This window comes from Ambystoma mexicanum, chromosome 1p, assembly GCF_040938575.1.
Source record: "Ambystoma mexicanum isolate Mex_15411 chromosome 1p, UKY_AmexF1_1, whole genome shotgun sequence".
NCBI lineage: Eukaryota > Metazoa > Chordata > Amphibia > Caudata > Ambystomatidae > Ambystoma > Ambystoma mexicanum.
In genome coordinates, this window is record NC_090921.1 from 226,647,470 (window position 1) to 226,671,430 (window position 23,961).

General features: G+C 45.9%; 1 protein-coding gene across 1 annotated transcript in view; it reads left to right on the forward strand.

Annotated features, from left to right (window-relative positions):
- Nucleotides 1–23,961, forward strand: part of LOC138568218 (NXPE family member 3-like) — a 122,172-nt gene that overhangs the window by 71,533 nt on the left and 26,678 nt on the right. Inside the window, exon 3 of the mRNA XM_069646429.1 lies at nt 21,436–21,504. Coding sequence (XP_069502530.1) covers nt 21,436–21,504 — 69 coding nt within the window. The remainder of the gene's footprint in view (nt 1–21,435; nt 21,505–23,961) is intronic.

Consider the following 23,961-nt stretch of genomic DNA (forward strand, 5'->3'; position numbering starts at 1 on the left):
ATATCAAGCTTTTCGCCTCAGCGCGCATAACCTTATATACTTTTCATCAAGGTAGCACCGATGACTCAGAAATTAGAATGTATAGACGAAAATAGCTTCTCTTTAGAAGGAGCAGTACCACCCAATTCCTTTTGGTCAGGCAGGGTTCGAAATTGAGAAGAGCTGGGAGCTATTTAGCTCCTGCTTCTATTCTAGGAGAGCCTGGTTAGCATGAAACCATCAACTAGCAGGAGCTACTTTTGGCTCCCCAGGCCTTCATATAGAACATTCACTTAGTATTGAGCATTTTAATAAAGAAGGATTAGGCATATCTAGGACACATTTAAACATAATGGATCACACATGATGGGCATAAAGTTAAAGTTTGCATCTCATGTGGAACTTAGATTTACGGTGCACTGTGTGCTCACTCCTGGTCCATTGGGGAATGGTAGCCCCTGCCTACTGAGTGATGCCAGAAACCAAGGAGCTGGTTTTGGCCTCTGCTCATTGAACCTTAATATTGAACCCTTGAACCCTGTCAGGTGGCTGGGAAACCACACCTCTACACTATGGGTAGTGATAGGGTAAAGGCCTATACGAATAGCATACAAATGGGAAAGAGTGAAAGGAGAACAAACTGGGAAGGAGAGTGTCTGGATTATGGAATATTGAGCAACGAAGAGACAAACGGGGAAGACTGTTCCATTGAAAGAGTGGAGTGAGAGTAGCCCATAGAAGGATGCCCAGTTCGGGCAGGAGAATTGACTTTCAAGCTAACCATCTGAATTGAGGGCTTTGCTAAAAGAATTATACCTGCCCTGGCTGATAATCCCAAAATCAGAAACTGATCTTAAAAAGTTAAATCAAAAGAAACCCCTATCCGTTCCTTAAAATTGTCCAACTTTTATCGGGATGAAATCAGGGAAGGGAAAAGGACTAGGTGTGCAGGGGGGTGCAATTCGAAATTAGGGTCTCAGGTGCTATTATCCTAATGCCCTCTATTTCCTCATTCATATCTTGAATGCAGAGTGAGAGATTGTACTTTTAGATCATTCCACCTTGCAATTAAAAACGAAATGCAAAATTGAATACCTGTTGGCTGCTACTTTAAAGTGGGACTGCCTTTGTAATGCTAGGTAATATTTTCAAATATAGTGGTTGAAGCTGGTGTGGAGTCACAGTGGGTCATAGTACAGTGCATGTGCTATCACCTGTGACGATAACACGCTTTGATGCAGCCACCCTCGACCATAGTATAAATAGGATATTTGTGCAACAAAGTGCATGTTGAAAGAATTAACTCTATTTATTAGTAACCATGCAAAGTGAAATCCCTCTGCATTCTACTGTCTGTCAATGCCTAGGCAGAGTCAGCTGTGGTATGGAAGGGAATTCTCAACTAAATATCTATTACTGGAGAATAGTACAACTCCAACCCCAAAACATAAAGAGACTCAAAGACTTACATGCACACACACACAATGGAAGGACAAATCCTAGTTTAGTGAAAGCCACGTATTTATTTCTATAGATTCAATGAAAAAACTTTGTTAAAGGGATGTTATGGTTAAGTTGCACCAACACCACATTTCAATATTGCCTTGGCCGCCGCAATTGCATCTGACACACGAGGAGCCTCAGAAAATGGCGGCCACAATAGTTGTTTATGCGGTTGCCTAGCAACTGTCAAAGTCGAGCCTTGCTGCCCATTGGCTCAACGCAGTAAGTTCTTGCACTCGGCCGCGCCGGAAGGCATCAGCCAGCCCTCCCACCAAGGCACTCCACAAAGGCACAGGCATGTCTGTGCCTGTACGGGCCTCTACGGCCGCTCGGCGCCCCACACTGCCCGCCTGTACTCACACCTACTGGACCCCAGATTGCCATATGACCGCCGCTGATCCCTACGGATGTCACAATCCACCAACAACCTTACGATTAGAACTCTTGACTATGGTAAGCCCAGCAAACTAAACCTTTATGCGCCATCATCAACAGCGGATGCAGGCCTTTCCCCTTACGACAGCCATCCATCCCAGAAGGAAATATACTAGATGTTACTCTCATATGCCCGTAGAAAAGTATGGTCTGCCTAAGTATCACTGCTTGCCCAGACACTGATTGTATGTGCCAGTAGAATTATATGCTATGCCTTAGTATCACTGCTTGCCCAGATGCTGCTCTCATGTGCCAGTAGAATTGTATGCAGACATTCTCATGTGCTCGTAGAACTGTATGCAGATTTTGCTTTCATCTGTTTCAATGTCCGATCCTTTGTGGTCAATGATTATGTAATGCTCACCCTGAACACGTTGTGATCTAACCCACAATCACAACTCAGAATAAGTGGCCTGCCCTCACACTAGTCCTAGAATGCTTCCATAGATATTGTAAAATCCCACTGAGCTAACCGCTCATACATGCCTAACATCTAATACATATCCTAATATCTGCCCGGCACCTAAGACTAGATTCGGTGGTAGGTTATTATCGCAAACGCTTTCCCACAACCTGGGGCATGCATGTTACTGCCTATCTGCTATCCAAACTACTGTCCATCATATTGTTTGTCAGCCTACAAATTACAGCAGCAAGCATCAACCACCTTGACTACCAATACCTAGCAATGACAAACAAAACATGTCCACTCTTAGGAATCAACTCCGCAACATTCCTCAACCACTCAAGGTAGAAAGTCAGCCTCTGCACATCAAACCTAATAGATTTCTACCTTGCCTATCAGCGACATTAAATTGACCATACAGGAAACATACCCTGTCCACCAACCCTAATCACCTCCCTACAAATTTGCCGACAAGCTGTAACTTCACCAAGACAGATACACCCTGTCCCACCATTTCTAGGAATGAAAGACTCTGTGCTAGACTATCCAGACTTCATGAACCGCCTGCCAACACATTAGTTAAATAACTCCTCATAAGACAATGCATATCAACAACAAGAACATTAATGCTAGAAGGGAAATGCCTATAGCAACCAATCATAGCGCTAACACTAAACTAAAACATGATAAACCTACGGCCAGACCATCTAATCCAAATATCAAATGTGCACTAATTGATGCCAGATCACTGGTGGCACATGCCACGGAAATAGCAGATCTGATCACGGCTGACAATCTTGACTTCCTCGCAATTACTGAGTCTTGGATGCATGCAACTGCAGGCCCAGCCCTCCTACTTGCTGTCCCTGATAACTACAACATCATAAGAGCAGACAGAGCTGACGCCAGCGGTGGAGGCATTGCTATAATCATTAAGTCCAATTTGGCCATGAGAATAGCCCCCTCACCAACTATCAAGTCCTGTGAGTTACTCACAGTTAAACTGGTAATCTCTAACTCCTGCACGTTAACAGCCCACCTCATATACAGACCCCCTGGCCCAACTGGCTCATTCGAAGAAGACAACTCCATGATACTATCTGACAACGCCAAAGTATCGTCTCAAATATTACTGCTTGGTGATCTTAACCGTGGATTCAATGATCTTAATGATCAGCATGCTCTAGCACTATCCAACATGCTTACAGAACTCGGATTTATCCAAAGGGTATCTCAGGACACTCATAACAAAGGTAGGACTCTAGATTGGGTGGCAGACCTCAATTGTGTAGAATCTATCACATCTGTTACTCCACAAACATGACAGATCACCAGCTTCTGTCCTTCACCCTCCTAGCTAACACTCCCTCCACCAAAACTAATCCAATAACTGAATCACTTCCCACAAGGAATAAAAGGAACATCACGGTGGACAAGATTCTACCACTCTTAATCCCCGCCCTCAACGCACTGCCTGATTCATCCGATCCAGACACGTTAGTAGATACATACAACAATACTTTGACTAAACCACTTAATGCAATTGCCCCACTGAAAATGTAAAAAAGTAAATCTAGAAGTCATCTGAACTCCTGGTTTACCCCTGAACTTAAAATTCTTGGAGCAGAAAAAAGGAAACTGGAAACTAACTGGAGACATCTACCCTCAGAAGAAAACAAAACGAAGTTTGTCAATAGTGCCGCCCTTTACAAAAAAGAAATAATACGCACTAAACAGAAAATGTACAATGATAGTATTCACAAAGCAAGCTCAATTAGCAAGGAGCTATTCCCCATTTTAAGAGAATTGGAATTGCCCATACCTCAGACAGATGACTGCCTGAAGGACAAAATCTGGTGTTCCAACATACAGAACGCCCTAATGAACAAAATCTTCCTTCTCCAGGATAAGATTGCGGACAAAAGAGACACCTTACCCACTATAATCAACCAGGCTTCTCTTCCCAAACCACCCACTAAACCCCCTCAAAGCTTCAGATTCTCACAAGTTTCTATCCTTGAGGTCGAAAAAGTAATTGCCTCCCTCAAACCATTAAGGTGCCAGGGAGACAGCTGCCCAGCACAAATAATCAAAGATGCTTCTAGAGATCTTGCACTCTTTATCTCTAAACTATTTAATGCATCATTCACATCTGGAACCGTCCCTACCAACCTAAAGGAGTCATGGGTCTGACCCCTCCTAAAAAACAATCTCTTGATCCCAACATCCCTACTAATTACAGGCCGATCACCACCGTACCATTTCTTCTCAAGATACTAGATAAAGTAGCCTACATCCAGATACAGGAGTATCTGCAAACTAACCACCTCCTAGGAGTCTGCCAATCTGGCTTTAGGCAACAACACGGTACCAAAAAGGCCCTAATAGACCTAAAGACCCAGATCGACGAACTTAAAGATAAAGGGAAAATGGCCCTGCTCCTTCTCCTCGATCTTTCTGCTGCCTTCGATTTGGTGGACCACAAGGTACTATGCAAACATCTCGCCTCATCTGCCCACTTTTCACAGGATGACTTGGGTTAAATCCTTCTTGAACAATAGGACTATGAGAGTCTTCTCTACAACCGATGCAGCTGACCCTATCCCCATAACCTGTGGTGTGCCACAAGGCTCCTGCGTCTCCCCAACAATGTATAATATATTCACAAAACCATTATTCGACAAACTGGGCCATCTGAGTGTCACCTACACTAACTATGCGGATGACACCCAGATCCTCATACCCCTTACTGGCGATTATGATAAGGACATGGCCTTATTGAACAAAATTTACCAAACCATTCAGGCATGGATGGCTGCCCACGGCCTATTCCTGAATGATTACAAAACCAAGCTCCTCATTCTAGGAACTGCAACCAACCAGAGCAAACGTAGCACAAAATACACCTCGTTCAATATATATGGGCACACTATTAAAGTGGTAAAAGAGGTAAAAACACTAGGCTCAACCCTCACATTAAGCAAACAAGTGAATGGCATGGCCTCCACGACAACATATACATGCAAGCTGATCAGAGCCTGCAAACAATTTCTATGCAAAGAAAGTTGTACTACCCGCGCCAGGGCCCTTATCCTCTACAAGTTGGATTATTGTAATGCACTATACTTGGGTGCTAATAAGAGCATTGTTAAGAAAATCTAAATTCTCCAAAACAATGCGCTCCGATCAGCACTTGGCGTAACGAGAAGAGAGCACATATCAGAATTGAGGAGACAGACTAAATGCCTCTCCATTAATGATAAAATCACACTCAAAACCGCCACCCTAACCCACAAGTGCCTCAATGATGCCGCTCCACCATACCTTACGGAAAGAATTGTAAAAAAATCCACCTCACGCCCTAATAGGACAGTGAACTCACACTGTCTGGCTGTCCCAAGATTCAGATTTAAAAAAGCAGGGGGTACCAGCTACTCTGTTATGGCGGCACAGCTACGGAACACTCTCCCTCCCTCCCAAGAGCGGGCCAACCCTTCCTTAATTTCAGACAAAATACCATAAAATGGGTGGTAACCAAGGACTACTAACACACCTGCCCAGTCTAAACTCGGACAATTGTCGCTATATGAACCACCATGTATTGTAAACTTCTGCCACCTACCAACTTTGATATCCTATCCCGTATATCTCTTGCACTTTGATACATTTTTCTAACTTTTATGTATCTCTCTTACTGTTGTTGCATTATATAATCAATTGTAACCCTTGCAACATAAGTAATTCTAATAAAAGTAACCATGCCTAAAGTATACTTGTAACCCTACGCAAACGTGCCCAGATACCCTTGGGTTTGGCACGCAATACAAATCAATAAACAAACAATAAAAACCTATGAAATTCAATGAAAACACTTTGTTAAAGGGACGTTATGATTAAGTTGCGCTAATAAAAACCTATGAAATTCAGTGAAAAAACGTTGTTATAGGGACGTTATGGTTCAGTTGCCCTAATAAAAACCTAGAAAATTCAGTGTAAACACTTTGTTAAAGGGACGTTACAGTTACTTTGCACTAATAACAACCTATCGATATTATGGTTACAAGTAAAACAGAAAACCCCCAGAAATTCGCCAGTTAGGTTAAGCTAAGCAACCATAACTCGCGCCACCACTGTGCACTGTTAAGACTAAGATCCACGACATCAAAGAAGACATCACAAATGTCAATGAATATTAGCAAAATTGTTATTTCTCTTAACAATGGCATCAGCTATTGCCACCCTCATCCCCAAGAGCCACCACCACCAGCTTGAGGACCTACACAACAAAAAAGCGCAGTACTTCCAAAGACAATAAAGAGGACCAAGAAGATGAGGTAGAGGAAGTGCCTACCTGTAGCACCCAGATAGAATCATGGGTGTGGCAGTTCTTTACCACTGTTGGGAGTGTACCAAAGGCTAAAGCTACCAAAGTGAAATGCACTGAGTGCAACTTTGTACTCAGTCATGGAGTACCTGGACAGTACTCCTACGGGACCATCTCCATGCGCCGCCACACCAAATCCAACCACTGCAATGCTCTAAGAAAGGTTGTTCCTTTCTCAGCAAGTAGTAGGCTGTCTTCTTCCACCTCATCTTCCGCAACCAATACTGTAACCACACAGCCTACTTCTGTGGGACACAAAATCCCAGCAGCTACCTTGCAAGCAATAACAGAGGCTGTTGATTCATATCTTTGGAAGGCATCAGTCCTCTGTATATACTGCAACACACCACTCTGCGGCGGGAAGCAATTTTGACATGGGTTTGAAGCTGTAATCAAGGAGCATGAGAAACTCTGGCCTCTATCTTAGAAGTAATACACAAGCAACATCTTCCCCTGTCCACCTGCCCCTCCATATCAGTGCTTGGTGTCTCTTCCCTCATATCCCTCCTCACCTTACATTCTAACCTTACCTGCAAACATTTTTATTTTTAAACAACAAAAGAAAGGTGCCTTTAGACTCCATCTACTTTACATTTCTCAGTAAAGTAAATAGGCTCAATACGTTTTTCCAACATTTCCATTAGAATTTTGTGTTATGCTAATGGTAATAATGTGACATTCATCCTCCATTCCATGGACCAGAACATGGATTAACAGTCCAGCAGCCCAAGTTATCGGCCCAAGCAAAGTAGGTCTGTGTGCGCCCTGGTGTCTGCGGGCTTCAGTGCATTATAAACAAATAAATAACGAGGGCTCTGGACCATTATCCTCCATTGCAGCCTCTGCAATGGGGGATAAAGGCCATTAGTACCTCTGGTTCCCAAAGCGGATACCTAGGATGCTAAAAAATTGATTTTTCTGCCTGCGGCATCCCGCTGTAATAAGGAAAATCCTTTTCTAAGATGGCCACCATGGAAAGAGAAGATGGGGCTCCGTACAGAGCCCCTCTTCCCTTTCCATGGCAGCCTGCAGACCCTATGACCATATTACCACAAGCACATGTTTTTTCCATTTCAAACCTCTCCTACTTTCAAATAACTTTACCACATAGCTGGTCCCAGGTGGAAATGGCCACTTTAACACAATTTTTTGTCCCAGTAGCCAGATTGTCCGCGTCATGACCTTATACCATGACCCGGACAATATGGCCATTGCCCATGGCCACAGGCTATACCTCAGTCACCAAAGATACATTACTATTTTTTGTACCTACATTATGACAAAAAATAAAACATGGGCACATTTGCAAAACCTTTCTTTAATGTCCTTACACGAGTTTGCTTGAAATCCGCCCATGTTTTAAGTGTCAAAATGTGTGTACATACAATAGTCATATAACTTAGCCCCCACCTGACAAAATCCGTACAGTCTTTACACAAACATTGAAAGTTGGGTCTATAATCTTTCTCAAAACCTTTGTCCACTTTCGTCAAACGGCAACCAAGTTATGAGCCATCTAAAAATGTTGAGAGCCCCCCTCTAATTTCACCCCCTCTTGAGAAAATCCGACCAAACTTTATAAAAACATTTATATCTCGTTCTAAAATCGTTTTGCCAACTGTTGTACAAATTCGTCAAACGGCACCACATTTATAAGCCTTTACAATATTTTGGGACCCACCCTCTAATTTTGCCCCATCTTGACAGAATCCCACAAAACTTTGCAGACTCATTCAGAATCAGGTCATGAACACAGATGCTTATAATTTCATGCAATTTAATTAAGTGGCACCAAAGTTATAAGCCATTGAAGAACTGCTTTTCACCAACCCTGTAATGCAGCAGTGTCTGCGAACTTCACAGGACTTTATTCGAACATCCGACCACGTTTTTTTGCTTCTTGCGGCCATATCCCATCCCAACCTCATCACCTGTCACCTCCCCAGAGATTATTTGCTAAATTTGACAAATGCAATGTTGTGTTTTTTAAAAGACTTTACTGCGATGTCCGCGGACACCGACCGCTGTACACGAATCCAAGATGGCGGGCATTTCCAAAAATCTGATGCACTTCAAGCTTTTCACCATCCAATCGGCGGGCGCGTCCGATTTCCGCACACACCACGTTGCCCTCTAAGCCAATCAGAGTCCTGTCAGCGGAGCAGACATAGATATCACTAATTCTTTTGGACCTACTTTTTGGATGTTTTAAAAAAAACTAATGGACGGGTTTCCACCAATGATGATGGGTCTGCAAAAGTGTCTGCACTTCGCGATTGTGTCCATGCTTCGAGGACTGTTTAAACCCTAATCTTTAACCATATTTTTAATATGTAGAATGTTTTAGCAATTTATTAGTGACATTTGGAAGGAGATAAATGATAATTAGAAATGTCAGTATGTATAGTGTCTATTAGAATATAGCATATTTATATGGAGATTGCTATGATGAAAAGTGAATGCCTTTGTGTACTTATAATATTGAGATTCATATATGCAGGTAACATGTTGATTTTTATATATATATATATCATATAGTCAAAGGTTCCAGGATAATGCTGGAGACCTAGTTGTTTTAAATTGATCACTTTTTTTTTTAATTAAACTTCGATTTTGGAATACCTCACAATCTGTTCTCTGCCCTGAATTCTGGTGTTAAATTGGCGTTCCACATCTCTATGAACCTTGCCAAATGGTGTGTGGAGCAGTGTGTTTTGGCAACAGCAGAGTTGGCATCAGTCTTTGGATCTCTTGTGTCCTTTTGGATTCTTGAAGTCCTTTTTCTATTACCAGCAATTCAGGAGGTCCAACAGCTTAATACCACTGTGCAGGTGCGGAGCGCAGTGTGGTGTGTGGAGCAGCGTGTTTTGGCAACTGCAGAGTTGGCAGCATTTTTTGCATCCCCTGTGTCCTTCTGGATTCTTGAAGTCCTATTTCTATTACCAGCAATTCATGAGGTCCAACAGCTCAATACTACTGTGCAGGTGCGGAGCGCAGTGTGGTGTGTGGAGCAGCGTGTTTTGACAACTGCAGAGTTGGCAGCAGTCTTTGCATCCCCTGTGTCCTTCTAGATTCTTGAAGTCCTATTTCTATTACAAGAAATTCAAGAGGTCATACAGCTCAATAACACTGTGCAGGCGCGGAGCACAGTGCGTTGTGTGAAGCAGCATGTTTTGGCAACGGCAGAGTTGGCAGCAGTCTTGGATCTCCCGTGTCCTACGGGATTCTTAAAGTCCTATTTCTATTACCAGCAATTCAGGCGGTCCTACTGCTTAAAACCACTGCGCAGGCACGGAGCGCAGCACAGTATGTGAAGCAGTGTGTTTTGGTCTTTGGTGCACGGTGACCGGTGGCTTGTGGCGCAATATCCTTTCGCCCTTGTGGTGAATACACTATGCTATAGGCAACGTGGGCCTGCACGGAATAATCTGCTTTTTCACCATTGCACTAAGAGCTATCAGGAGTGTGTGCCTTGTCGGCAGGCTCATAGCCCTTTATCTCAGTATTACCCAATACTCCTTGCTCTGTCGCTGGTTGGAGTCTTCCGATTTTGCCAGAGGTACAGCTGTCTTGACTGAGCCATTGCTTCCCATCCCTATGCACCATTTACTATGCCATAATGAAAACAATTCGACAACGGAAGTACATGTTGCAAAGTGCGGCACGGCAGTCGGGCAAAAGAACCCATAGTTCGACTATTGTGAAAGAATCTACGCCCCCCCCCCCCCCCTCACCGCATATGAGCAACGCCAAGCAGGACTTTGACTCAGATAGGCAATCAAAGTTTCCTGGTTTTTTTGCTACCATTACACCAGAAATAGATGTGGGAATGGAAAAAAATATAGCAGCTTCTCAGATTGTTACACAAGTCTCTCTTAATGAGAACGCATTTTCTGGCTCTCTGTGATGATGCCTAGCCCCGGAGCACCAGGCCAGGCCCAGCACCCCCGGCAGCAGGCATCATGCCCCCGGGTAAAAGCCCAGCGGCCCCTTATAGGGGCTCTTTGGACTCTGTCCTGGCGCCTTTGGCGCCAGGCTCATGTTGGACATCAGTCCTGGCGCCATAGGCGCAGGCTCATAGAGGAAGGTGTTTTGTGCACTTACCTGATGCAGACCATGCTGCAAGATTCAGGCCTCCCTGAGACCTGAAAGGGACTATTTTTTCATTGGGACTATTTTGCCACTCGGGCGTGGCCAGGGAAGGATACTTACCTGGAACTACTTTGGGGGCTATTTAAGCCACGCCCAGACAGTAGCTCATGCTTCGCGTTGTTCTGCATCCAAGCAGCTGAACGCTCACCGTGTCTGCTCCTGCATCTGGTCTCCAGCCACGCCCGCCTTGATCCTGGAAAACCTGTAAGGAAAGAAGAGAAGTGAACGGTGAAAACCAAGAATTTTATCAAACTTCTTACCTGCATCCGGAACCTTCACGCCAGTGTTCCTGAGAAAAGACTTTTCATTTAAAAGCACTGTGTTGCTCGCTGCAGTGCCGCGCTTTACTCACCTGTCCTCGGGGGTTCTTCTGGCTCCACCGCGACTGTCTGCACCGGTCGCCACATCTCTGCGCTTAGGGGAGAGAAGAAGAGACAAAAGGTGAGCAGAAGGAACATGTGAGGAAAGCCTAATTTTCCGCCATAACACTTACCGGTCTTCTGTTGGTGGAACATTCCTCATTTCGGGTCGGCGCCGCTTCGTTGGCAGGTACCGCACCCCGGCCCCTATGGGGAAAGGACAAAAGACATTACTGGAGGAATATAAAGACATTAAGAGGGATCGCCCCCATCGCTAACTCACCTGAGTTTTCCATCGGCAATTCAAGTCCTCAACGCATCGCCTTCATTCTGCACCTGAAATAAAGGACAGATCACAGGTTAGGAAGGCAACAGAAAAGGAGGCTCAACACTTGAACTTTTGTAATCTTCATACTTACGGCGTTCCGCTCGGAAAAGTCAAGTGGATCTTGCCAGCGCCATTCTGAAAACCAGTGAAGTAACTGGACAAACACGCGCCCCTGCACCAGAAGCAGGATGGAGAGTTCATCCTTTCAAGCCATAAGGTGAGCTTCAACCGGGGATTTCGGAGGAAGTTAGAGAAGAACGAAGGGGGGAAGGGTGGAGCAAGCACACTATTCTGCAGACTGTTAATCCCCTTTCTCATCTGCAGAAGGATATTCCTACGGGCCAGACAAGCAAGATTTGAGGGTCCTGTTCAGTTGGTGTTCCGAGTTCTGCGCATCACGCTCGAAGAGGCCACAGCAACCCAGACTAGACCAGCGCCTCCGTGGGAGTCAGGTGAGCGTTACACTCTCCCCCATTGATAATAATTCCTTGTTTAAAATGTGTATAGGACTACAGAGACACTTGTTGTGAGGCACTCAGCAGCAAATACAAGCAGCCTTGGGTCTAGACAATATGATCGGCACCCAATTACCAGCCACCCCTGACCTTCAAAGACTATTATCCTCCCCAGATTCCTCTGACTTTGATTCGATTAGTGAAGCTGGAAGCATGATAGTGTCCCAGGTGACTTCATTTGCAGAAATTGCAGATATTTCAACACCATCAGAGTCACTTAACACTGTATTGGCTAAAATTGAGTCTCTGATGTCCTTGTGTTCTACAATGGCTAATCCCCCACACTAACGTGAGATGGGGGTTTAGTTTCTATTAAAGACAAGGAGGCGAGTATTATGCATTACAATCTTTACTCTGAAACCACAGCAGCAAAGAAAAAACTTTTACAAACAAAAGGTTGTAAAGAACAGAACCAAATAGAGTTCAATGTCAATGTAAGGGAGCTCCCCAATCCATCATGGAGGACAGGTCATGCCCTGCAGGAGACCAATGAGCAGGGACCCTTCCTTATATAAGTCCATTACTCTAAACCCAACTCCTCTTTCTGTAGCTGTCTTGAACCAAACGTCCACTGCACAGATCATATGACCAATGATGATGACAAATCCAGCGAAGCTCTCGTACCATGCCATCCAATCTTGTAACTGTGATCCACACTCCTGATCAGAACCGCAACTCGTAGCTGTAAGGACAAAAAGCAAGAAGGGTGGGTGGATGGGAAGAACAACAAACCAAAGAATGTTCTCTCTTGAAACACCTGTGTATATGCGTGTCATAACTGCCATATCATATCATATCAAGGGTGGGTGGGATAATACTCGCCTCCTTGTCTTTAATAGAATCTAAACCCCCATCTCACGTTAGTGTGGGGGATTAGCCATTCTATGACAAAACAGGAGGCTCATATTATGCAAGTTTAAAGCCCTTGCATCCCATTAGTACAACATGATCAATACAATAGTGACAATATAATAAAATAATAGGAGAAGAATGTTTTAAAATGTTTTCATTTGATCAATCACCTGACCACAAGAGTATTGCCCAAGGCTGGGCTGGCCGAATAACTGTCTTATAAGGCATAGCCAAACACATTGCAAGAAAAAACCAACTGGAAGATGTGCCAATTCCAGCGTTCCTTACAGGCCACCAAAACCAACTGGTTAAAAAAGAGAGAGGGGAATAACACTGAACAAAGTTTCCCTATACTAATAGGTTAGGAAAAAAACCCTTCGGAGTTATAAACTCCCCTGTTGTCCAATCAAATATTTAAAACACTTAAATTCATACAATTTTTGGGAACCTAGATAGCAACCAAAAGAAGATAAACACTTAGCTCTCCCGGAGATAAAGAAAAATACCCCTAGGGGGTGAAAGCTTTGTAGATTCCATCCCATGCGTTAAAGGAAAAATATCTTATTAGAAACAGGATATCATATAACTACACTGGGGAACCAAGTGGGAAAGACACCTCTTCATAAAAGGTAAAATGGGAGTCAAAGGTCATTATATTAATCTGTAATAGGACGACCTATCCTGAGCGGAGCTGAAGCAAGAGACTTAACACACAATTGTCCCCAAACATATGTGTATACTAAAAAAGGGATGTCTTCTGGAGGTAGAAGCAGCATGTAAGAGAGGGGACCCATCTGAAAAGTTAAACCTGCCAAACCTCCAAGACGGAGACCAACAGATCTCCCGATCTCTTGAGGAAGGACTCTGCTACCCTGACAAAAAGAAGATATTTACAGAAAAACCTGACTCTTAAGAGACCGAACTTGGTAAGGAGAAAAAATGTATCTTACATCCAATCGCTACCATCATAGTGATATCTCAAACCCTTTGTAGATGTGCCAGGTGCTTGGACCTTGTTCCCTACTCCATGGTTGATAAATCCCCTAGAGGATCATAAATTAACCGAAGGAGGACCACTAAATACCATTGTCTTAGCAAAGACTCTGAACTGCAAAGAAATTATCACTAAACAGTTCAAATGAAGTTGCTCACCAGAAGAAAAACTAACCTCTAACTTAGCCAATCTGAAGAATCTTGAAGCCCCCAGCACCCTGTGCTGGCACCTTATTGCAAAACAATCTCCTGTGAAAACCCAAAAGGTCAACCTGTCATGCAGGTGACTAGGAGAAACAAGTCCATAACTAAATATATATCCCAGTCCTCTGGATATTGCATTGACCACACCTTCTGAGATAGATAAAGTAGAGACGTTGGAACGCCTTGTAATAGAGGGCCGTAATAATTTGGATGGAAGATGAGTAGCACTCCCAGACCCCTTTATCCCATCCAGGGATATTGTGCCTCCCCAAATGAGAAAAAACCTCCCTCGCTTATCTAAGGAAAAACCTTGCAACCCAGAAGAAGGCTACCTTGAGGACCACACCAAAGCCCTGCTTTACACCCTTAAAACAAATGCACTCTTACACTTCTAACCAAACCCCTGACAGTGGAAGGGGGGCTCTGCTTAACGTAGTGCAAAGCAGAGAGTAGCGCAAAGGAAAGTAAACTGACGGGAGGGAAATGCTCAGTGAGAGTCTGCACTGGTCATGAGCCAGAACTCCTGTAAAAGGAAAAAACGGAAACCATCAGGTGTTACACCAAGAGGTGTAATATTATGATGCAATCTCCCCCAAGGATGGCGGGAAGGGGAATGAGGGGAAAGGACTTTGGGATAATTATCATGCACCGTAAATGAAAGGTTGTGAAAGAATACTGGGACACTGTCCCCTCAAACACTGAGGTATGAGTCTCTGTATGCATGTGAGGCTGACTGGCCACTATGGGGATCAGGCGAAGGAAGAATTGAGCACATTGCCCAAAGCAAAATAGCACTTATATAGCGCTACGAACCCTCAGGTACACGAGTGTTGCTCATCACTACTACCAACTGTATGTGATGCGAAATGTTCACCTATCGATCTCAGCAGGATGAAAGACTGATTTAGACCCTCCCAAATTAGGAACCTGCATCAGTAGGCTTAGCACAGATCTGAAAGCCAGCACTCTATTTGCTGCACTGTAGAAATATATATATATATATATATATATATATATATATATATAGAGGCTAAACAACTCTCTTGAGGGTACAGAAAACCTGCTTGTACTCCTCGAGCAGAAGAGAAATTGTAACACACTGCTAGACGGATAGCTGAAAACAGTCCAAGCCTTGCAAGGAAAAACCATGGGCAGGCGTCAGGAGGATATTATTTGGCAACTTGCCCTTCTGATACCAACAAGTGTTTCCAAACACTCCATCCAATTAGAACCTGGTTGCCCAACCTGCCTTGCAACAAAACTGAACAGATACCCCCGAGATGACCTTGTCTCCACCAATAGTCCAAATAGTATAATGAATGTCATAATGGGACAAATAGTAAGGGAAACACGCCACCCACTAAAGAGAGCATCAAACCCTGTAGACCCCAATAGGGGCATAACGCATCATTCTTTTCTTCCTCATGTCGAGAGAAAAATTCTGCAGCTTAATCAGCACAGGTATTGGGTGGAGCAATTGTTATTGGGGAAAGCAAAACCTAAGGAAAGGACTGAGTTGTCCTGAAACTAACTAAGGTAAAGGGCGACATAATTTTAATTAAAAGACGAAGGTTAACACCAGAGTGATGGCTAGAGAGGAATGTACAATCCCCCACATGGGTCTGTTTACCACTACCTCCAAAAACTCTTTTCTTTAAAGTATTTAATAAATAAATAAAAGAATATAAAATAATATAAAAATATCCAAGGAAGAGGGGTCACGCCCTCACAGGGGTCCGAACTCCAGCCTTATAGTAGCTGCTACCTACTGAGCTATCCGGGCTACTTACAATACTGAAAACGTAAATGTGTTCCAGGCAGCACTTAAACATATTGTTTAGCCAAAGAGTACACTGAGCAAGAGCACCTCAACTGCTCACCCTAGCAGGGTGTGGAACCAGCAGTATACGAGGGCTTCACCTCGCAGAAGAACACAGGCCAAGCCTGCCACCGAGCAGGTGACAGCACACCTACAGGGAAGATAATAACACCTGTCACATGCAGCACCTAAACAAAACCAAGCTGCTGACTATAAGGGAGGAATACGCAGAGCAAGTGCACCTCAAACTGCTCACCCGAGCAGGGTGTGGAACCAGCAGTACACAAGAGGATTTTTCTTGCAGAAGAACACAGGCAAAATCTGTCACTGAGCAGGTTATGGCACCCATACAGTGAAAGAAACAACAATGCAATATGCAGCACCTAAACAAAGCTGCCGACCTTAAGGGAGGAATACACCGAGCAAGTGCACCTCAAACTGCTGACCCGAGCAGGGTGTGGAACCAGCAGTACACGAGGGGTTTACCTCGCAGTAGAACACAGGCAAGCCTGCCACCGATCAGGTTTATGGCTCACATACAGTGAAAGAAATCACCAATGCCATATGCAGCACCTAAACCAAGCTGTCGACCTTAAGGGAGGAATACACTGAGCAAGTGCACCCCAAACTGCTCACCCGAGCAGGGTGTGGAACCAGCAGTACACGAGGGGTTTTACCTCGCAGAACAACACAGGCAAAGTCTGCACCGAGCAGGTTTATGGCACACCTACAGTGAAGATAATCCTTTATGCCATATGCCGCACTTAAACAAAGCTGCAGACTAGCAGCGCATCAGGCACTGGAGTGGGCTGGTTTCAAACATATAAATTACAAAACATTCTTATTCAAAAAGTAATTAAAATTACATATAATCTTGTTAAAGTGAAAAATGCGGACTGGGCTGTCTCAAATTGTCTTGCATAACTAGGGTGACCAGGCAACCCGGATTTCATTTTAGAAACCCCCTCCGGGGCTTGCATGGTTGGGCGGTATGGTAAATAAAATTGTAATTATTTTCCCCAACACGTTCAGAATTTTTAAGTTGGAGGATTGGTTTGAACCTCCAACCTTCCAGGTACCAGTAAAACCCCTACTGACTGTGCTACAGAGACTGGCTTCAAAATAATAGAAAAGAAGGAAACATAGGAAATATAGCGGACCGAGCGCGCCCGCAGCACCTGGCAGTCCCAGGTGTAATGCAAAGGAAAAAAGAGACGTAAATTTAACAAAATACATTTTTTAAATATCCATGATGTTCCGGACATTGTATTAGAACTCAGGTACCCAGCCTCCCAACACTAAGCACTTAGCCGTTGAACCACTGGCGGCTGTGCTACTCAAAAGAACACTGCAGCCCACAAAAGGGCTTTGTACTCGGGTCGCCAGCAGTGCAGGCCTCAAATAAGCTAATGTGACAAACACGGAGGGCTAAACCAAACAAAAGAGAGGCTTGCGTGCGCTGGCCTTGAAGCTTATCAGCTTCAGTCAGACATGCACGACGCCCATAAACCTAAAATAAACAGAAGAAATTAGAAGAATGCTCGCGTGCGCCGCTCGAAGCATTAGCAGCTTCTGACAGGCCATAAATCTTTATATAAAGAGACCCACTGTGTGCCTGGTCTGAAGCAAAGCTTCCAATCAGACCGGCGCGCATGGGATAAAAGAAACAATACACGCTTAAGCATAACGCCCAGAGGCAAACCAGCGCGAGCGTTGGAAAGTTAACTAAACAGTACTTTATAATATAAAGGACTAATATATCCTAAATGTACACCAAGAAATGCTACAAGCACACAATTCTTCTTCCATAATACAACCAATTAAGGTTTAACTTCTACTGAAAACATGCAAGACACAAACTGAAAGGAGTGACTTAGCTGTGGTGTCAGCAGCAAGGAAAGAGGTATTGGGTTTAGAGTAATGGACTTATATAAGGAAGGGTCCCTGCTCATTGGTCTCCTGCATGGCATGACCTGTCCTCCATGATGGATTGGGGAGCTCCCTTACATTGACATTGAACTCTATTTGGTTCTGTTCTCTACAACTTTTTGTTTGTAAAACCTTTCTTTGCTGCTGTGGTTTCAGAGCAAAGATTGCAATGTATAATATGAGCCTCCTGTCTTGTCATAGAATTGCAGGAGAGCAACGAGAACTCAAATTTAGTTTACGCAAAATTGTAGATGTGATCTTGATGAGAAGTTCTGATTTAAATCTCGATTCTGTGCCAGTTATTCAATTGCCATTGAATCTGTTCCCCCGTCTCTGTTTTCCCAGGCCTCCTGTCCTTCGGTTCAGGAGTCATACAGCCTGCACCAGATCAAAGCATCCTCACCCCCTCACTTTGATTCCCCATCTGCTCTGGTTTAGATTATCTCCTGTGAAAACAGTATGGGTAATTTATCAGAGGTATCCACACGTTCTCCCAGATTAGCCAGACGAAAGCAAATTGAACGCCCTACTACAAAACTATCTAAACAGGGTGGCGTGTAATCTCAAAAATAATGTCATCCACTCCACTGATTATCAGGGTTGTATTTTGCTTTCCTCTAATCCTCCCAATGAGGTTTCAAGGAGGGTCACTAGAGAATAGGGTGATGGCACCATAAAACGAGTGCAACTACAGGAGCCTCTTGATGGCTGGATTCTCCCCTGCGCATGCACTGTGGCGCATGCCGGAGCGCACCCTGCTGTATTTTCCGAGCCCTCTTTTGTTGCCATGGGTAGCAATCAGAGACAAGGCTACTACAACAAGGTTGGTGTTAATCCAAACGCTCCTGTTTTTTTTACCCACAGAATGTCCAATCTCCTTTTGCTACCACATCGCACACTCACGTCTGGTATATCCAATCTCAATTCAAACCCCAATTCTATTCCCATTGGACAGCTCGACCCCCAGTTTTACATCATCAGCATTCTGTATTAACATCTCTTGACTCTGTCGGGAAAGGCAACATCACGACCTCGCCCTTATCCCCTTGGTGCCCACTCAAATCCAGGATCCCTCTGGATCGACTCAGTGGGCACCAGGGCTAGCTGACTTCTTGACCTCACATAAGAACCAGGGTACTAATGCCAATTCTTGCAAGCTGTACATGGTCTCTGATTTACCATTAGGGCATTATATGAACCCTGATGCTACTGCAAACCATGCACAAATTGATAGAAATGCAGCATCCAATATTATGGCCACTCCATTTTGAAACACCCAAATCATGCTGAACAAAGAGGGCTACTCCCACTTGGGAAATGGGCTAAAATTGAGGAACTTAACCTGGGTATGGGTAGGCCATTCATGAATCGCACTTTTCTATTCGATCTTTGGTCTAGAATACCCTGCTTACTCAATCTGTGCTAGAAGACATGGCACAGATAGTTACCCACGGTTGACTTAGCTCTTCCGCAGTAGTTGCACTTTGAAGTACACGTACATCAGAGGTGTACAGATTGGGTTTTGTGCTCACGGTTTGTAGAAAGCATGTCATGCCTGGCATTGTGGGAACCAAGTCTGATACCAGAGCACCATCTGATCATTTTGCCACCACTTTGGGGTAACCTGTCTCTGAAAGAGCTAGTTTGCGAGCTGTGATAGATGGAAATAAGACCCTAATGAGGGAGCAACTTTGAGTATTAATGGGAGTAAGTGACAAGCACAATCTAAGTCCAAGCTCGCTTAGTTATGCTGGAATACCAGGGGCTATCGTTTATTCCACTCTCAGTCTGAGAGCATTTTGCACATTAATGACAGCAAAGTCCATGGGCCTCACTACGACCTCGTCGGTAGCCATGCCGCTATTGGCGGCATGGCTGCCGCCGAAATCGCGTCCGGGTTCCCAGCATGGGGGATTACCGGGCCATTCAGAGTTTGGAGGGCCCGGTAATGCCTCCCTCCAGGAACCCGGGCCCGGACCTTCCCCATTCCCATTTCAGCCCTTATAGGGCTGAAATGGGAATGGGAGAGGGAGCAAACAACGGGCCGATTACGAGCGGCCCGTTGTTTGCTCCCTCTTCCCCTTGCGGAACCTGGTAATGACGCCTGGTTTTACCAGGCGTCCTTACCGGCTCCCGCGAGGGGACTTCGTAATGTGGCGGAACGGGTTTAACGGGTCCGCCTCTTTTGCGGAGCCCATTAACCCGTTCAGCCAGGGTCGTAATGAGGCCCTTTATGTTGCAAGAAACTTGGCTGAAAGCTGATTCTCATATTGATGGTTATCAAATTCTATGCAGGCATGTAATCACTGGTTTGAGAGGTAGGCAAATGGGGGGTCTCGCTATTGGTGTACGGGTACAACATAAATTAACCCCCATTGCTATTGTCCACCAGTCCTCCTATGTCCTGTTGGCTATTGTAAGCAGTCCAAAATGTCTTCAAATCTCGATTTTGATCATCCGTATTTGCGATCCCCTGGATGATATTGCCTCGCACAACGTGCAGAGCATTGTAGAAGAAATCTTGGCTGCATGGTCCGAATCGCACCCCTTGGACGGGTAACTTATGCTGGTGACTTTAACTCGCTGACGCTAATGGACCATTTGATATTGGCTGGTGAAAACAAGTGTTATCTGGTCGTAACTAGCTCACACAACAAACATACTTATAGAAGCTAGAAGTGGGAGCCCTGCTTGACGCACATGATTTACAATGTGTGAATTTCAGAATCTAGGAACTTCTGCCGCAAAGCCGGTTTGACCGACTTGGTCCAACTGACGTTCCTTGTCTCACCTGGATTATGTTTTTACTGATCACAGGACACAAAGTTCTCCAACGTCTTCTGCTCCCTTGATGTTCACTCCCCCCTTCCCCTTCAAGTCCTTCTGCAACCCCACAACCTCCTGCGCCACCACCTCCACATGCACCTTGACCTCCTTCTTCAACTTCAGCACTCCCTGCAGCTTCCGCACTCCCTGGAGCTTCACCGCTCTGTGCAGCGTCAGCACTCCCTACAGCTTCAGCACTCCCTGCAGCTTCAGCACTCCCTGCAGCTTCAGCCCTCTGTGCAGCTTCAGCACTCCCTGCAGCTTCAGCACTCCCTGCAGCTTCAGCCCTCTGATATGATATGATATGATATGATGATATGATATGATATGATATGGCATTTGTAACGCGCCTATACACAGGTGTTTCAAGGCGCGACGAGGCAGGGAGGGGAGGAACAAGGGGAGACAGACAACGATCCTACTAGGCCAGGTGTCATTCAGATCGCGCAGGGGTGGGGGAGGGGGAAAAGTGCAAGGGGAAGGGGAGGGGAGAAGTGCAGTACAAGGTAAGTGGCGTAAAGTAATAAATAAATAGGGCCAGCTGGTGGCAAGTGCAAGGTAAGTGCAGAACAAGTGCTGGGAAAGGGGGGGGGCTGTAGGGATACAGAGACAGTCCCGCAGTGCAGAGGGGTTCCAGTGCATCAGTGCAAGTGGAGAGTGGCTGGGCCCAGGACCGAGGCCGTTAAGAGTGGTCCAGTTGCAGAATCAGTGCAGTTTCAGTGAAGGATATTAGCTGTTCAGCAGGGGAAAGGGAGAGAGAAAGCAGAAGCAAAGAGGAAGGTTTTGAGGTGCTTCCGGAACCGGAGATGGTTCTCCTCAAGTTTCAGGGAGGCAGGAAGGCTGTTCCAGGGGGAGGCCCCTGCCGCGGAGAGAGATCTACCCCCAGAGGGAGTTGGAGGCGGATGAGCGAAGGGCTCGGGAAGGAAGATATTTGGGAAGAGAGAGTTGAAGGTATTTCGGACCCAGGCCCCAGAAGGCCTTGTGGACAATGCAGAGGGTTTTGAACTTTATTCTCGCAGCCACTGGGAGCCAGTGTAGAGATTTCAGTCCTGGAGAGATACGGTCCCTGGGCTTGAGGCCAAGGACAAGTCTCGCAGTTCTGTTCTGGATGAGTTGCAGAGGGCGGAGAGTGGAGGCAGGCAGATTAAGATAGAGGCTGTTACAGTAATCCAGCTTCGAGAGAACCAGGGCTCGGGAGACAGTGAGCTTCTGGGGGAAGGAGAGGAAGGGAAGAATACCTCTGAGGAGGTGCAGCTGGTAGTGTGACTTCTTAGCGACGTCAGAAATATGAGGAGAGAAGGAGAGTGTGGAGTCGAAGATGACCCCAAGGTTTTTTGCCTTGCAGGTAGGAGCAGGGAGGGGGCCAAGGGAGGCAGGCCAGAGAGCTGCAGGGAAGGAGGGAGTGGGTGTACCGATGAGTAGAATCTCAGTCTTACTGGCATTAAGGCAAAGGTCATTGGCGGCACACCATTCCTGGATAGCAGACAGACAGTCAGAGATGAGGGAAGGAGAGGGGGAGGCTGAGGGTAGCCTGAAAATGAGCTGGGTATCGTCCGCAAAGCACTGGAAATTAGGGCAGAGAGCGGCGATGCGGTGGGCAAGGAGTGCCAGATACTGGTTGAACAGCCAGGGAGAGAGATTAGATCCCTGGGGGACACCACAGGTGGAGAAAAAGATGTCGGAGAGGAAGGACCCCAGTTGGACCTGGGAGGGTCGATTTCAAAGGAAAGAGGTCAGCCACGCCAGAGCCTGACCAGTGATACCCAGGGTTTCACGGAGACGGTTGAGCAGGATGGCATGGTTGACAGTGTCAAAGGCATAGGAGAGATCGAGCAGAATGAGAACACACGGAGTGTTGGAATCGAGGTTCAAGAGCAGGTCTTCACGGATGTTCAGGAGAGCAGTTTCCGTGCTTCTGGCAGCTCTGAAGCCAGATTGATGGTCATGAAGACTACCAACAGATTCAGCATGGAGGTTAAGCTGGGAGATGGCCAGTTTCTCCAGGAGCTTGCCCATGAAGGGAGTGATGGAGATAGGGCGATAGTTAGCCGGGCAGGAGGGGTCGGAAGAGGGTTTCTTGAGAAGAGAGTGCACAAGGGAGTGCTTGAGGGGGGAAGGGAAGACTCCAGAGGCGAAGGAGTGGTTGCAAAAGTCAGCCAGGGCAGGAGCCAGGGAGTCGATGTGGTCCTTGATAGTTTTGGAGGAACAGGGGTGAACCTGTTTAGACGAGACTTTCATAGATCGGACTTGTCTGGAAACCTCGTCAGCAGAGAAAAGTGGAAAGGCAGAGAAAGAGGGAGGAGGGGTGACTGCAGAAGGGCCAGAGGAAGAGCCGGGAAGGGAGGGAGGGAGGTGAAAGGAGGAGAGCGAGGACAGGATGTCCTGAGTTTTAGAGATGAAGTGAGAGGCCAGTGCAGTGCAGAGGGCCTGGGAGGGGACAGGAGAGGTAGAGACTGCAACAGGGTTGGCCAGCTCCTTGCAGATTTTAAAGAGTTCGGCGGAGTTGTTAGATGCCGCAGAGATGCGAGCTTGGATAAGGGCTCTCTTCTTGGTGAGAACGGAGAGCCGGTACTGCCTTTGGAGCAGGCGGCAGGCCAGTTTGTCAGAGGATGAACATGAAGCACGCCATTTCCTCTCTGCAACCCTGCACTTGCGTTTTAGGGTGACGAGATCCGAGTCATATCAGGAGTTACATTTGGCTTTGGGCTTCAGGTGGATTCTCATGACGGGGGCAAGGATATCAAGAGTAACAGATATAGCAGAGTGGAGCATGGAGAGGGCTGTGTCAGGGTGGGAGTCAGCCGAAGGGGCAGTGGGGGGCGAGAAGGTAGCAGCGAAAGCCTCAACTGACACACGCTTCATGGGTCGGATGACCGAGAAGGTGGGTGGCAGTGAAGAGGTTGGCTTTGCCTGTGGAGTAGGGAGGGTGAGGTGGGAGGATAGGAGAAAGTGATCACTCCAGGAGAGAGGAGTGGAGAGAGGGACGGAGAGGGGAAGGTCAGAAGAGATCAGAGCATCAAGAGTGTGCCCAGCAGAGTGAGTAGGCCCAGACGGGAGAATAGAGAGTGAGAGAGAGTCGCAGAGGTCACGAAAGAGACCAGTGGGGGGACTGGAGGCATCAAGGTGGATGTTGAAGTCGCCAAGTAAGAGAAGTTGAGTGGTTGAGGACAGGAGTGAGGAGGAGAGGTCAGCCCACTCAGAGAGGAAGGAGGAAATTTGACCAGGTGGCCGATAGATAGTAGCCCCGGTAAGGGAATGGCTAGGAGAGAGAGAGAGT